Source organism: Gossypium hirsutum, chromosome A05, assembly GCF_007990345.1.
Source record: "Gossypium hirsutum isolate 1008001.06 chromosome A05, Gossypium_hirsutum_v2.1, whole genome shotgun sequence".
Lineage (NCBI taxonomy): Eukaryota > Viridiplantae > Streptophyta > Magnoliopsida > Malvales > Malvaceae > Gossypium > Gossypium hirsutum.
Window position 1 is genome coordinate 100,937,010 of NC_053428.1, and position 17,231 is coordinate 100,954,240.

Sequence of the window (17,231 nt, forward strand, 5' to 3'; positions counted from 1 at the left end):
AACTTGAGGTCTCTCGTCTCCCATTCACCTTTGAGTTGATAAATCACTAGGGCAGAATCTCCATATACCTCTAACACCTTGATTTTACGTTCTATGGCCGCACGTATTCCCATGATGCATGCTTCGTATTCTTCCATATTGTTCGTGCAGTCAAAATCCAATTTACTAGTGAAGGGATAATAATCTCCGTTCGGGGATACCAGGACTGTCCCGATTCCATTGCCCACGGCATTTGATGCTCCGTCAAAGTTTACCTTCCAAGGATGACCTTTTTGAGGGTCTTCTTCAGTGATTGCTATGTACATTAGATCTTCATTTGGGAAGTTAAAGTTTAGAGGCTCGTAGTCCTCTAGGGCTCTACTGGCTAGGAAATTTGCTATCGCACTCCCTTTTACGGCCTTCTGGTTCACATAGACTATATCGAATTCAGAAAGTAGAATTTGCCATCGGGCCATTCTCCCGTTCAAGGCAGTCGACTCCATCAAGTACTTCAGAGGGTCCATTTTAGAGATTAGCCAAGTTGTGTGATACAACATGTATTGTCTCAGTCTTTGGGTTGTCCAGATTAAGGCACAACACAACTTTTCAATAAACGAGTATCTCGTCTCACACTCAGTAAACTTTTTACTGAGGTAATATATCGCTCTTTCTTTCCTTCCTGATTCATCGTGTTGGCCAAGCACGCATCCCATAAAATTTTCAAATACCGTCAAATACAGTATCAGTGGCTTATTTGGACTAGGTGGTGTCAACACTGGAGCATTAGACAAATATTGCTTAACTTTGTCGAACGTCTTCTGGCATTCCTCGTCCCAAACACCAGGGTTGTGTTTTTTAAGGAGACGGAATATGGGGTCACATTTCTCGGTTAGCTGTGAAATAAACCGAGCGATGTAATTTAATCTTTCTAGAAATCCCCGAACTTCCTTCTAAGTATGTGGTGGAGGTAACTCTTGTGTGGCTTTGACTTTATCTGGGTCAATCTCAATCTCTTTTTCACTGACTACGAATCTTAGTAGTTTTCCAGACCTGGCCCCGAAGGTACACTTCACTGGATTGAGTTTCAGCTAGAATTTCCTCAACCTCAAAAATAATTTCCTCAAGACTTGCACATGCTCTTCTTCAGTACGAGATTTGGTGATCATGTCGTCGACGTAGACTTCAATTTCTTTATACATCATATCATGGAATAGGGTTATCATGGCTCTCTGATATGTTGCTCCCGCATTTTTCAATCCGAACGGTATCACCTTATAGCAAAAGGTTTCCCACATGGTCACGAATGTGGTTTTATTCATGTCTTCAGGATGCATCTTGATCTGATTGTACCCTGAGAAACCATCCATGAAGGAGAAGAGTGAGTAGCCTGCCGTGTTATCCACTAAGGTGTCAAATGAGGCAACGGGAAATTATCCTTTGGGCTAGCTTTGTTTAAGTCTCTGTAGTCTACACACATCCGTACTTTTTCATCTTTTTTAGGGACGGGGACGATGTTGGCTACCCATTCCGAGTACTTAACTACTTGTAAGAAACCAGCATCAAATTGCTTCTTGACCTCCTCTTTTATTTTCAACAAAACATCGGGCCGCATCGTTTGAAGCTTTTGCTGGACTGGTTTGTATTCTTCTTTGATGGAGAGCCTGTGTACCACAATGTTAGTACTTAACCCAAGCATATCTTGATATGGCCATGCAAAGACATCCTTGAACTCTTGGAGTAACTCAATAAGGTCCCGCTTTGTCTCTGTGGTAATGCAAGCTCCGATCTTTACTTCTTTCTTTTCTAGTTCGTCTCCTAAGTTCACGACTTCTACGGTCTCTTTGTGGGGTAGAATCTGTTTCTCCTCGTGTTTTAGCATCCTTAACAAATCAGGGGATAAGTTACAATCTCCGTCACCCTCAAAGTCCTGAGATCCCTCTAGACACATATCCCGCTCAAAAGGAGACTCTGAATTAGTAGTAACGTCACTCACATCATTGATATCTGGAGAACTGTTGTAGGTGCGAAGGAAGATACAAAGAACAAGAGAATCTAAGAACAATGATATGTATGGTATGATCATGAATGAAAGAATAAAAGCATATTTTCACGGAATAAGTTAAAAGGATGTATTTTATTGAAATAATGATTTCGAACATAAGCCTATTTCACAAAAGGACACTTATTACTCCTAGGCCTAGAGCAATAAGTGTGTTTTGGACATTACTCTGAGTTAGTTCTAAAGACTACAAGAATCTCTTCCGCAGTCCAATTATTCAGAACACTTCCCGGTTCATAGGGGCGAATGCTTGACAAATTCTCTACCTCCGTCCCTTCTTCATATGTGGCGTTGATGTCCAAACTCTCCATCATTCCTTTCAAGATTTCCTTTCCCGAAGTCTTCCACTCAGAGTGAATGACCCCTCCAGACACAAAAGTCTTCGAAATATGGGGGAAGATCATTGGTTCCCATTCGATTTCTCCCCCGCTCAATCGCGCTCTCCTTCTTTCTTGCTTCTTCTCAAGTTCCTTCTTTCTTTGTTTCATGTCTGGCTTAAACCCTAACCCAAAACGGTCTTGTTTGTCCTTCATCATTGGTACATTAATCCTTCCCTGGAGGTATCTCCCGAGTCCTCTTCCGGGTAGAGCCCCTTTTCCAATAGTTAGCCGTAGTCCCATTCTTGTAGTCTCAGATAACCTAGGCATTGGAATCTTATTTCCTTCGGTGATGAATGTCGCGTTCACAAACTCCAAAGATCAAAAAGAGCACTCGATTGCTTCATCATTTGCCTCCAGATATGGGGCGTCACTGGTTATTGCCGCGATGATGTCCTCTTCAGCATTAATCGTTACTAACTGACCTTCGGTCACTAATTTCAACTTTTGATGCAGCGATGAAGGGACTGCCCCTGCTGAGTGTATCCACGGTCTCCCTAATAGGCAATTATACGAAGGCTTAATGTCCATGACCAAGACATCTACCTCGTATGTGTTCGGCCCGATTAAGAGGGGTACTTCAATTCTCCCTATTACCTTCCTTTCCGTGCCATCAAATGCTCTCACTACACTTTGGCATGTCTTCATATCGGAACTATCCATTGGCAACCTACTCAGCGTAGATAGGGGTAGGACATTCAGTGCAGACTCATTGTCAATCAATACCCCCGGTAACGTGTACCCTTTACAGCGGGTCATGATGTGCAAAGCTTTAGTTGATCCTCGGCCCCCTGGCGGTACCTCATCGTCATTGAAGAATATGAAGTTGTCAGCACTTATATTGTTGACTAAGCGGTCTAGTTTGTTTACAGAGATATCGTTAGCAACATAAGTTTCATTCAGCACCTTCATCAATGTGCTGCGATGGGTTTCGGAGCTTAAAAGTAAGGCCAGTACCGATATACGCGCTGGCTGTTTGTGCAACTGTTCTACGACACTATATTCGCTGTGCTTTAGAAATTTTAAGAATTCCTTGGCTTCTTTTTCAGTCACTGATTCATTAACAGTTGGTTCAAGCCCCGCCAGCTTCTCTTTCATTTGCTCAATTGCTAATTATTTTTCTTTAACCTGCTCGGCTTTTGTATTTGGGGTATAACGCCTTTCGCTGCGCGTATAAAAACCTTCGTCTTGAACTTCCTCTGATGCATTAATCGGGGTGTTCTTTCCCGGGAATGTCATATTGCAGCTATATTTCCACGGTACCCTTTTTCTATCCTTGTAAGGAAAAGCAACGGACTTTCGGATTACGACCTTTGGCGCAACTTGTGCCCCGACTTCATTCATTCTCAGACGTGATATGATAACTACTGGGTTGTTGACTTTGTAAACATCTTTTATCGACCCCTCTTCGGAGGCACACACATCTGCTTCTTCCAGGCTCCCGACATATTCAAATAATTCCAGCTCCTTATTATCCATCAATCCTTGTACTAAAGCCCTGAATTATCTGCATTTCTGAATCTCATGATCCTCTTGATCGTGGAACTCACAATAATTCTTCGCTTCTCGAGGTCTAACCCTTGAATTATGTGCTATCAACCCTCTTTCCACCATTTTCTTCCAAACTTCCTCTAACGGGGTATTCACTTCTGCAATACTCATCTTAATTTCTTTCCCCGAACTCTCGATTATCGCATTTATTCCCTTATCCCCATGTTTAGGTAATGGGTTTTTTATATTGGATGCATCATCAAATTTCACAATCCCCATGTTGATGAGTCTTTCAACCAATTTCTTGAAAGTGGTGCAATTTTCTATCGAGTGTCCTGTGGCTCCCGCATGGTATCGCATTAGGCATTTGCGTCATATTATTTGGGGTATGGAGGTTGCATTGGCTTCAGATAAAAGGGAGACACGACATGTGCATCAAATAAACTCTGGTATAGCTCATTGTACGTCATTGGAATGGGCGTAAATTGAAGTTTCTCCCTATTTTCTTTTGTGTTGGGCTCTTGTCTGGGTGGGCCCTGCTGTCCAGTAGTTGTCGACCTTGGTTGGCTTACGGTGATCGATTTCGAATATGAGCCTACATTATTCACCTCGTGCTCTTTCTTTCTTGGCGCTGACCTCTTAGCGTTTTCCCCAGCCTCTATTTTCCCACATTTTATGGCATTTTCTATCATTTCTCCAGACATTACTATGTCCAAAAAACTCTTGGTTACGCTACCCAGCATGTGGTTAATAAAAGGTGCCTTCAGGGTATTGATGAAGAGCATAGTGGTTTCCTTTTCCAACAGAAGGGGTTGGACCTGTGTGGCCACTTCTCTCCATCGCTGGGCGTACTACCTAAAGCTCTCATTATGCTTTTTCTCCATATTCCGTAAAGTGATTCTATCAGGGGCTATGTTTGCTACATGACCGTACTGCTTCATGAAGGCTTGTGCTAAATCTTTCCATGAACTGATCTGGGCGCGACTCAGCTGGTTGTACCATCTAGAAGCGGCCCCAACCAGACTTTCTTGGAAGCCGTGAATTAATAGTTGGTCATTATTGACATGGCCTGCCATTCGTCTGCAGAACATAGTAATGTGAGCTTCGGGACAGCTAGTCTCGTTGTATTTCTCAAATTTCAGAGTTTTGAACTTGGGAGGGAGTATCAGGTCCGGAACCAAACTTAATTCCTTAGCATCGATTCCACCACGATAGTCAGTGCTTTCCATTTCTTTAAATTTTTCTTCCAACCATCTACACCTTTCTTCAAGCTCTCTTGGGAGTTCTACCCTTGTCTTTTCTGCTTCTGTTACTTCATCGAGATTGAGGACCACAGGATTGGTCGGGTTATCCCCCGGATTAGAGCCCGAGCTGGCCTGATAATTCATCGGTGCTGAAACACCGGCCTGAAATGGTTGGAGCCTAATTGTGACCGATGGCCTTCTTGGGTACATATCAGGTTGTGTCTGAACGTCCGCTGGGGCAAAACCCGGAGGGTAGGTAGAATCTCCATTATCTTCTCCCGCATTAATCAAAGGGCTTTTCTCTTTTTCTAATCCGCCAGCCAATAGATGAGTTAGTTGGTCCATCATGCTTTTCTGGGACTCCAACATATGGTCCCTCATATCTTGCTGGATTTTGGCAAGCTGTTCTTGCATACGTGCTTGTAATTGATCCTGCATCTCTTTTTGCATTTGTTCCAATCTCTCTAGCCTTTGGTCCATTGCCCTTGTTTTTCCCCTTGTACCGTAACGATGTTCCAGGGTAACTGTCATGATTTTTAGGGTTTCTTGTGAGTTTTAGTGCGTATGATGCAATGCTGATGCATGAATGCAATGAATGCGATGAATGCAAAAAAGCATTAATTCCAATTCGATTTTATTAGAGTAACTTTTCTAGAAAATAAGTTTCTTTACATAAAATAGATTACATATAAGGCTTGACCCTGATACTTAAGGTCTTGACCTGCCTAAGAAGCCAAGCTAGCTCTCGTCCTCGGCCCGATTCTGACTCGTATTTTAAACTCAGCACATCGGCTTGTACTGCTAATGTTTACAAGTGATTAGCCACTTCTCGTACTTGAGTCAAAGCTTCGCCCATGACGTAGTCCCTGCTCCTGACTTGGTCTTGAGATTGATGAAGTTGCTCATTCCATCACTCGTTATTTACCTCGAGGAGTTCTATCTGAAGTTCACGATTTTGCAGCGCTGTTTTGAGTTCTTCTATATTCTCTTTTAATTCTTTGATTCTATTCTGACTAGCTTTCAACTCGATTGCAGAGTTACGCGAGCGATACTGATACAATAACCTCTCTAACTCTGATACCCGGATCTTTAACCCTTCTTTCTCATTCTGGCTTTCTACCAAACTTCTTTTCAGTGCACCTTCTCGAGCTTGAGCATCGCGAAATTTTTCTTCCCACTGGTTGGCTTTGCTTTGTTCTTCTTTAACTTCATGTCGCCATTGTTCGAATGTTTTTCCTAACCCAGCGGTTCTCATTGATCTGCGCAGCTTCTTATAGTCCGTTTTCAAACTATCTAAGTCCTCTTCAGCCTTGTTTTTCCCTTTTCTGAGTTTTTCAGCTTCTAGTTTCTGGACATCGACATCTAACCCTAACTGCATCTTTTCTTCTTCCAACTGCTCGATCCTTTTTTCTAGCTCCAGACTCATTCTCTCGAAATCTTGCCTGATGATTTCTAGCTCAGATGGAATTACTTTCAAGTGCTCTTCTATCGACTGAGTATTCCCTTGATCTGATGTAGGGATATTGTCATTAATTCTCTGATTCCACCATCGGTCGTACTCAGGAGTAGTCATGGGATTGGCAGCAAACTTCTTCATTCTACGAGTCTGGTTCCAGGCATTTGATATCTCGCGAACTTTCTTTTTGTAATTATTCCCTGTGAACACGAACTCGCACTGGGCTAACCCGTATGTTGGTGGTGTAAATTGTCTGGATCTGTATTGTCGCAATGCAAGCAGAGGAGCATACCCGACGGCCCCCCATGCTCCTAACAAGGGAACCCAATCGAAGTCTCCTCATCGGTATAATATTTCATCAGGAGCCATCCACGGGGCTCTCCATTCAACATCTTCTTCTTACAGATTTTGGAGAACCGTCATCCAATTTTCTTCTGTCACATCATCTCGCCTCGGTGTAGCCACTAACTCTTTCAGCAGAGAGTAATTTTCAAAGAAGATACGATACGAGACCTTTTCCACTTTCCAAAAATGGCTGTGGAACCAGGATAGCAAGAGCTGTGCACATCCAATAAATCTCCCTTCACCGGCTCTTCTACAAGCATTTAATGATCTGAAAGTTTCAGCCAAGATTGCGGGTACAGGTGTGGTTCCTTTACCAAGCCTGTCAAAAAGGTCGGCAACAGCTTCGTCTACATGCCCCAAAGCTTTGGGGAAGATGACCAGTCCATAAATGCTCAAGGCGAAGACATCTACCCTTTTCTTCACGTCGAGGTGCGCTAAGACTAGATCCCTCAGGTTCCTCCAAGGAATGCATTTACAATCTCCTTTTTGTTTGATCCGGGTTGTCACCCACTGTTCGCTCATCCCTGTGATGTTCATCAGCTTTTTTGAAAATGCTGGGACGTTAGCAGGTCTGGCATAAATTCTGTCAACCTGAATCTTTGGGCAATGGAGCAAGGTCGTGTATTCTTCTATAGTAGGTACAAAATCTACTTTCCCGAAAGTGAAGCAACTGTAAGCAGAATTCCAATATTGGGCAAGGGCTCGAAACAGGTGTTCATCTACCTTGACATCGAGCAGATAAGGTAAATCACCGTAATGACAATAGAATAGCTATTTAACCTCATCATCCCACTGACCCCAAATTTCTTTCATCTCTTGGAGATTATTCTGAGTTACGCTGATCCGAGTAAAATTCCATAACTCTAACACGTGCCCCTCGGTAAGACTGTCACCTTTCTCTTGTTGTGTTGTCTCAGCCCATATCCGGACAGCCGCGTTGTCTTCTACTTTATCAAAAAACCCCTTTTCCATGATAAACTATCTATTTAAGAACCGAATGCGAATCAACACCTTTTATAATGAAAATTTCATGCAAATACAATCAAAGTAAAACAAAGCAAGTCAGTAATTTATACACAGTTCAAAGCAAACAAAGAATAATAAATATAACACTTGCTCAGGTGACCACTAGGGTTTCGGAGTGGCTCTACCTTGGGCGGGTTCTTAAGGCTCGCTACATAGGGTTTGGTTCTAGAGTAAGGGTACCTGAACCAGTAGATTCCTCGATCTTCACCCATTATAGGCTCATACAGACCGAGTTTAGTTTAGGGGAATACATTTCCCTATGGCTACACGGAGATGAAAATCTCACGAAGACATAGGTACGGATGTATCCCGAAAGTGATCCACTATCCTGCACGGAGGTGAAAACCTCACGAAGGAGTAGTTTCTCACTCCCACTTAAAGGGATGTGACCACAGCGGTCATGCAATGCAATATGCAAAACTATTTAAAGACTCGAACCAACGCAGCAGCTATTGTACCACAAAAATAGCTGATGAAATGCAATGAAAGGATCGTATTTCAAAACCAAGTTTTCAATTTTCGATAAAAAGACAAGAGTTAATCAACTTGTGGCTTGACTCTCTCATTCGTGTCCCCAGTGGAGTCGCCAAGCTGTTGTAACCATTTTTTTGGAAAACGAGAATCGACTTAAGTTTTGGAAACGAAAATGAAAAATGGGAGTCGCCACCAATCCTTTTTGATGAGGTGTGATCGGATCACTTTAAATTAATCATTTTAATAAAAGTTAAGATTTACTAAAACGATAATTTTTTTTTGGTCTACGAAAATCTGAAAATGAGTTCGGGAGTCGGTTACGCACGTGGAAGGGTTAGCACCCTCGCTACGCTCAAAATTGGTACCTAGTTGATTAATTAGTGTCTTAGTATCGAAGATTGAAAACTTGAAATACTTTTGAAATGCGATCCTTCTTTATAAAAATGCTCAAGTGTTAAAGATCTTCTCGTCTCAAAATATGAAATGTCACATCTAGTAAGTTAGGACACGACATCTTGGATTTTTGAGAGCGAGCTTGCCTTTTATATAAAATTTGCGTATTTTAATTCATAAAAAGGGTATTCAATTATTTAGAGTAAACGAGAGAAATCGAAACCCAGTAAGTTAGGGCACGTTTTCTCGAATCCTCAAACACCGAATGTTGCCTTTATTTTTAAAAAAAATTCTTATTTCGAGGTGACGAAATGTCATACCCGGTAAGTTAGGGCACAACACTTCGTATCTCCGAGAATAAGCATTTTTCAAAACTCGTATTGTGATTTAAAGGAATATTTCGTTATTTGGATTAAATTAGAAAAATCAAAGCCCAGTGAGTTAGGGCACGGTTTTCTCGAAATTCCAAACACGAAACATTTCCTTATTTAGAAGATTTTTGTTTTTTTTGAATGGTAGCGAATTCGATGTTTAAACGACGTGTCGCTGGCTTGAATTAAAACAGAACGATTTATTGGATAAGTGCCACAAGACTTGATTCATGAGGCGATGATATGAAAAATTATAGTGCGACATGAAACGATGATAAAAAATACTACACAAGTGAATAGTATGAGAATACAAATAAACGAATCATAGTATACGCAATGACAATAATCTCGCAACATACATCATTTAAATACTAACGTTAATAATCGAAAACTAATGAATTAAATAATATATACAACAACTTAAGAAAATTTAAAAACAACTAAAGCAAATAAAATGTAAAACAACTTTTAAGATGATAATAAATAGATTCAAAATAAATATTGTGAAAAAAAGAAATTTAATATCAACAATATACAAAGCAATTTAAAAAAATAGATCATATGTATGAAAATTTTAGAATAAGTAATATACCGGACATCAAAGAAACAACTAGTATATACATACATAAAAATAGACATAACGATTTGAAATTGATAATAGATATAAAATTTTAAAGTAAATAATAAAATGATTTAAAATGAATAACACATAAAGTGAGTTTAAAATAAATAATGTAGAAGAATTTTAAAATCTATATTACAAGGCAAATTAAAAGGATTCCTATGAGTAATTTTAAAATAAATAATATATATACATACCTATATATATATATAAGTGTAAAATAAATGATACATATGTAAAACCTAAATAATAAAAAATGTTTTTTTAAATAAATAAAAGAGTTTAATATAAGATATATAAAACAATTTTAAAAATAAATAACATGTAAGTTGATTTAAAATAATAAGTAAGAATTTAAAGTAAAAGAGATTTAAAGAAGTAATATACAAAACAAAAATTTTTTATAATATGTGTAAAAGATTTGAAATGCTATATAGATAATATGTGAAAAGCCAAAATATAATATGTACAACAATTTAGAATACATAGTGTTAAAGAAACAATTTGAAACAAATAATAATACAATTTTAAATAACCAACATATTTAAACAAACCAAAATAAATAACACATATAAGCAATCTTATCTATACAGCCTATAAAATATTTGAGTAAACACATAAATCTTATTTTGATATAACAAAATAAATAAATGAATAAAATAAAAGGATTCAGAGTGTGATTGAAACTAAATCAAAATTTGAGGTATCGATTGCAAATAAAGAAAAAGACCAACAGGGACTGAATCAAAATGCACTTAAACGCATGAGGATAAAATGGGACAATATCCCACATCATTATGTGCTGTGCTTCATCTGTCCAAGTCAAGGATTAAAACGGGAATGAAGTAAAATAAAATGCAAAATTTAAAAAGGAAAAACAAATGCGAAAAGGGGACCAAATAGAATGGCATAGGAAAGAAGGAGGGACCATAACCGAAAATATCCCATTAGGGCCTCAAAAGCATGCGGGTCCCCCTTCAAACTTCCCCCCCGGTCGTTTTGCTTGGCTTATTTAAGCCAAATTTGTTCTTTTTTTTTTATTGTTTCAGCATTATTTAGAAAAACAAAAAAAAAAGTAGACAGAGAGTTTTCTTTGCTCTCCCTTCACTCCCTATGTCCAACGATAGGATTTCCCGAGGTCCATTGCGCTGCCGTTGTGGGCCAGTGGTCGGTGTTGCGCGAACGGATTTCTTCCGGCGCCGAAGAGGCCAACGAAAGTTAGTACCCTCCTTTTCTACTCTTTTTGTTTTATTTTTATTATTTTTATTCAAACAAAAACAATATATATATATAAAAGAAAATAAAAGCAACAGAGATTTTAAAGAAAAAAACGAAACAAAAGAGGAATCACCTTTAAAGTTTTGGTTTTTGATTGATTTTTTGTATTGGGTGCTCTCTGTTTTTTTCCTTTTCTTTTTTCGAAATACAATCCCCCCCTTTTTGAATACTGAAAATCCCTCCTCAAATACAATCAATTCCCCCTCCCCCTTTTTTACAATCTGTCCTCTCTCTACAAAGATGAGATTTTGGCTTTTTAAAGCCAATCTACAAAACATTTCTTTCATTTTTTATTTTGTTTTTGATCTTTTGTTTATTTCTTCCCCCATCATTCGCGTACTTTCTTTTGCCTTTGTATTTGCTTTCATTGCAGGTGCTATGCGACGCGTGGAAGAGGCGACGGTCAAGGGCGTGGTGGCCGAGGTGGCATGCGCGGTGGTTCAGCATGCGTGGGGTAAGCGGCGGCTGAAGAAAGAGGCTAAGGTTGCTGAAACAATTTGGGTAGTTGGGCTAGGGTTAGTTTTAGGCCTATTGGGTCTGGGCTTGTGAAATTATTTGTTGGGCTGTTATATTTTATTTTTTTATGGGCCCGGGCAATATTGGGCTTGTAGGCGACGGTCAAGGGCGTGGTGGCTGAGGTGGCATGCGCGGTGGTTCAGCATGCATGGGGTAAGCGGCGGCTGAAGAAAGAGACTAAGGTTGCTGAAACAATTTGGGTAGTTGGGCTAGGGTTAGTTTTAGGCCTATTGGGTCTGGGCTTGTGAAATTATTTGTTGGGCTGTTATATTTTATTTGTTTATGGGCCCGGGCAATATTGGGCTTGTACACAAATTTTAGGGAAAATTTAAAACAAATAAAATAGAAATAAAAGTTAATTGGAAACCAGCACAAAGGGGAGGGACTTGCCATAAAATTAACCCTCAAGGACCAAATGGTGCCATTTCAAAGCCATTAATATTGGCTCAAAACGTTGTTATTTCATGTCCTTTAAAAAGTAAAAAAAAAAAGGAAACCCTAATGAAGCAAAGCCACCATTTCCTTCCCTTTTTCTAAAAAATAGAGTAAAAAAATATACAAGCCATTACCCCATTCGGTTAACCCCCAAAACTTTGAACAAATCAATCGCCACCATTTTAATAGATGGTTATCGACATACGCGCACCACACTTAGAACCTTGGTTCAAAGATTACCAATCTCAGCCCTTGAAATCTCATCTTGACATTTGATTTCAACAAAGGAGATGAAGATTCCGATGGCCTATTTGCGAAGGTAAGCACTCTCCTTCCCTTTTTGGTTTTTAAATGCAAATAAAAAACGAAAATGCACATAAAAAAATGAAGGAGGGAGATAAAAAACACAAAAGATCCCGAGACTCAAAACAGAAATCACCTTTTAAATTGCTTTTGAATTTTTCTTTTTAATATGCTTCTCTCAGTGTGCATAACCTCTTACAGATGATTCTTTTTTGGGTTTTATAGCCGAAGGAAAAAAATAAAAGAAAAATACAATATTCTTTTTGTTTTCGTTTTGCTGTGCATGTCTTATTTGGTTTGCAGGTATAGAGGTACGAGGCCAGTTGTGGGGGTACGTGGCACTCAGCATGAGTGGTAAGGAGCTCGGTGGCTGCTGAAGTGCTGGAGCGTACTGAGGCATGGTGGCCTGGCTGCGGTGCAAGGGGGAAAAACCTTAGGTTTTTTATGTTTTAATTTTTTTGGGCCTGCTAGGCCGTATAGTCTTGGGCTAGGGTTAGTATTAGTTTTGGGTTTGTAATGTTTTGGGTTTTGGGTTATGTAGTTTGGACTTTGATGGACTATTAATTTGTTTTTATTTTTATGGATTTTTGGTTTAAAATTTGGTTTTATTTTGGTTGTTGGGCCCCGGGCAGATTTGGGCCTATACAGAAGGGATTGGAGCTGGTCCCCAAACATCAGCAACCATAAGCTGAAGTGGCTTTACATATTCAGAAAAGGACTTTGAAAACATCAGCTTATGTTCTTTCCCTAAGAGACAAGCAATACAATTTAGAGGATCTTTATTTGTATCAAAGGGTATATTATAGTGATTTAGAGCAGTTGTAAGCGTGGCTTTACATGGATGGCCTAATCTAGAAAGCTATATACTTAAAGGCACTGTAACAGTAGCAGTGAAACACTGAGTTGGATCAGGAGACAAAGTAGCCTTAGGCAAGCCAAGTAAGGAGAGTCTGTATAAGCCATCATGCATCGAACCTCAAAGAAGGACTTCCCTGGTTTGTAGATCACGAACCTGACACTACTGAGGGAAAAACTCAAACATCAGCTGATTGTTCTTTGGAAAATTGGACACAGACAAGAGATTTTTGGTTATACCAGGTAGAAGTAATAGAGATCTCATGAATAATAGTCGTGAACGAGTAAGAAGTGATGACTGACCAGTAGACATGACAGGTAGGGCAGTACCATTACCCACATATACTTTACCTGGACCATTATAAGGGATGTGTTCACTCAGAGAAGCAGTTAAGTTCGTGAGATGGTGTGTTGCACTCGAGTCAGGGTACTAAGCATTGTCATCGATTGTGTCAGAAGTTGCAATGTAAGCCTGAGAGGTCGGAGCTGCTGAGGTAGGTGTATTGACATGCTGCGAAGTGTTAACAATAAAAGGATTGGTCCAGTTGGGAACTGATGCAAGAGGGAAGGACCAACCTGGTTGCGAGCTTGTAAGGGCAATAGGTATAGACATTGTTGTCTAGGGTGGAAGTGGAGGTCCATTTCCAAACATGCATACATTTGCTTGTGGAGAAGGATGAGGTCTGTAGCCTGCACTTTTATAGGATGCATCAAAATGGTAGTAACACCGATCAATCAAATGACCTGATTTTCCACACAACTGACATTGAATGCGGGAGCCAGAGGAACGACCGCACCCACGGCCTCGACTATTTGATGAGGATCAATACGATGGTGAAGGAGTACTGTTGTTTTCAGGCGCTACAGGTTGATGGAGACCATGTTGGCTGAGCTAGGGGTCTCCAACATGGTGAGCTATTGACGTGCTTCGATATCAAGAAGTATGGAAGTAACACCCTGAACAGTGTAGTGTACTTGGCTCGCAGTGATAATCGTGATAGCAGACTCATAATCAGGCAATAAACTATTAAGAATGGCAGTAACATGTTCACGTTCACTGATAACTTCTCCACAACTAGCAAGGCTATCACAAAATCCCTTGATTTTCATCAAAAAATCTTTCATGGAAAGATCAGCTTTGCGTTGGGAGTGCAGCGCCCTTCTGTAAAACATCAACCGATAGGTGGTTTGGTTGTCATACAAATTGACAAGTGTATTCCAAATTTGAGCACAAGTATCCAAACCAATGAGATGAAGAAGAACCACAGGATTAACCGATGACAATAGCCAATATGCAAGTGCATTGTCTTGTTGTTTGAATATAGAAAACGCAGGGTTTTCTTGTAACAGGCCAGTATCATCCAGAAGCTGTTGCGGCGGAGGAACAATTTGAGAATCAAGAAAATGTTGAAGTTTGTATATTTTGATTGCTAAGAGAACTTGTTGACGCCACAACAAGTAGTTGTTGTCATCAAGAAACACACTGATTTTCTTGGTGGAAAAGAAACGACTGTCAACGACCCCATTAGTGAGATTGGACACCATCACAGGTGTAGTAGATTGCACCACAAACAGACTGGAAGAACAATCCATGGGACACACAGTGGATCAAGTAGAGAACCCCAAGAAGATAGGCACCTCTGATACCATGTTGAAGTTATACATGAAGAGAAGAAAACTTTATTCTTCAAGAAGTGTCCTTGCACAAAGGTGTTGTACATGTTATATAGAAATGATAACAACAGTTTAGCTAAACCTTAACGGCTAACTGCTTTGCTTAACCAAAAATAACAGAATAACAGAAATAATTGTTATTCTAACAGTAATTATGTAGTTTCGACACATATACGGTGTGATCGTATTTCTATTAATAATGTTCTTGATTGAGTTGATATCACAAGTTAACTCGACACCAACTAATGATTGATGATAACATCATAATAAACAATTGTACTCATTTAGTATTCTTAATCTGATGTATTTATGTGTTTAAATTTCATTTTACTCACAATTTAATCTAATTTTTTTCATTTTAATATCGTATATATTGCATTTGTTATTATTAATCAGTTTTAAATTATACATTTTATTATTTATTTTATGTTATTTTTCAACATGCTCCAATATTCTAAATACATAATTATGCATATGATAGATATTCTAGTACACTCTAAAGCTAGGATGTATAACTTCCATAATTTTTGAAGAAGCAGAAAATGTTCCCACATTTTCCATACACAATAAGTTATTAAAAACACACACACAAATTTCTTTGGCATTTTTTTCTACCAATCACTCAAATCTTAATTTCTTCCTATTTTTCATTATCCTTTAGTAGTACATATTTTGCCATTAAAATAAATTTTCTAGAACATAATTTACTTGCATATTTAATAATAATTTAAAAATAAAAAAATGTTTGCTCTAAAAGTTTTGAATTTTTTTAAAGGAGAATTTATTAATTTATTCTATGAATGGAATCAAACAATATGAGAAAAAAATAAACACTCGTATTACGTGAAGAATAAGTTCTATTGACATAATAAAAACTTTAGCCTCAGCATCAAATCAACATTATGACTCATTGACAATTGACTTTGTCACAAGCATGGCATATTTGGAGTGAACGCAAACACTAAAGACGATAAGGAAATTAGCATCGGATGGTCCAAAGCGACGAGCAAAAATCAACAAAAGAACTGAGTATCCACTAATTTAGAGAGAAAGACAACAAAATCATCCCTAAAATCACTTGCAAAAACAAGACTATATGCATAAGCAAGACTAAAAAAATGTGCTACAAGAGAAGATAAAAACTTCTAATAGTGAAGACTTATTAAATAATGAAAAACAAATAAAAAATATATAAAACTTATGATAAAAACAGGTTCAAACCGACTTATGAAATCATTTATTATTCTTAAATACTCTCAGACCATAAATAGATTAAGAAGACGACGAAGAGCCACCCACTTCTCAAGAGAAAATACTGGTATTTTTAGTGACGACAAACAACATCATTTATCCATCACAACTTGTGAAGTCAACAAAAACACTCACAAAATACATTTACAAATTGAAAAGAGGAAAAAAACATATGAAATGAATGAGGAAAAGGGAAAGAAAAAGAAAGGTGAATCGTAACCAACATAAAAACCGACATTACCGATGAAAAAGAAAACAAAAGAAAAATAGTAAACAACTTAAAAGTTTTCAAACTTATAACAAGACAAAAAAATTTACTTACAAACACATCCTTAGTTAAAAAAAAAAAAAGGGTAATTTTTACTAATGATGAATATGCTGATTTTTTAATCTTTTGATTCTTTTCACTTATTTCTTTTAGACTACCAATCAAACTCAGGTTAATTAAATAAAATTTAAAAAATCTTGGCGTCATTATAAAATAAAATAAAATCATGGCGTCAATGTGTTTCTTAATTTATAAGATTTTATAAATATAGCGTAACGTATCTCAAACTAAAAGTTGTATTATTTAGCCTAAATAAAAACATTGTATTATTTTAAAGTACATGATTTCTCAAGGTTTTATTATATAGAGTTTGAAATCTCAGTTGTTATAATAAACTTTATTACCCATTTATCAAATTAAATGTTTGGTGGATGGATCCTATTCATATTGCCATTAAGTTGGCCATAAGAGCTGCCCAAACTATAATAATAATAATAAAAGGTCACCAATATTATTTTTAGCCGATGAACTTTGAAATTTTAATGGACCTTCGACCTATGGTTAGGAAATTATATTTGTTTAATTACTTAAAATAATATAGTTAATAGAGGGATTTATTTCTTAATAGAATACTAATAGAAGAAGAATTTTTGGATTTGGTTGCTAATTTTACAAGTCAATTATGTTCATATTTGTTTAAGACGAATTTGAAATAATACATTTAAGATTTAAACATGGTTTACACAACTCAATTTACTATTTATCTTATAAAATATATTAATATTAGCATAAATATTTTTGAAATATAATAATA

At 37.9% G+C, this 17,231-nt stretch overlaps 1 protein-coding gene and 1 long non-coding RNA gene across 3 annotated transcripts; one reads left to right on the plus strand and one right to left on the minus strand.

The window, feature by feature from the left end:
• The first annotated feature begins 12,078 nt into the window (after positions 1–12,078).
• On the plus strand, positions 12,079–12,949 carry LOC121229590 (uncharacterized). Its single transcript, XR_005927368.1, has 2 exons — positions 12,079–12,385; positions 12,673–12,949. It is a non-coding gene; the product is annotated as an uncharacterized lncRNA (long non-coding RNA).
• Positions 12,950–13,090: 141 nt separating this feature from the next.
• Positions 13,091–15,145, minus strand: LOC121229589 (uncharacterized). Of its 2 annotated transcripts, none has more exons than XM_041114284.1 (2): positions 13,576–15,145; positions 13,091–13,387 (listed from the first exon to the last, which is right to left on the minus strand). In XM_041114284.1, the coding sequence occupies exon 1, from the start codon at positions 14,815–14,817 to the stop codon at positions 14,140–14,142; it is 678 nt and encodes a 225-aa protein (XP_040970218.1). In that variant the 5' UTR covers positions 14,818–15,145; the 3' UTR covers positions 13,091–13,387; positions 13,576–14,139. The 2 variants fall into 2 exon arrangements, with proteins under 2 accessions (XP_040970218.1, XP_040970217.1); XM_041114283.1 differs by having other exon boundaries at positions 13,091–13,390.
• Positions 15,146–17,231: the final 2,086 nt, after the last annotated feature.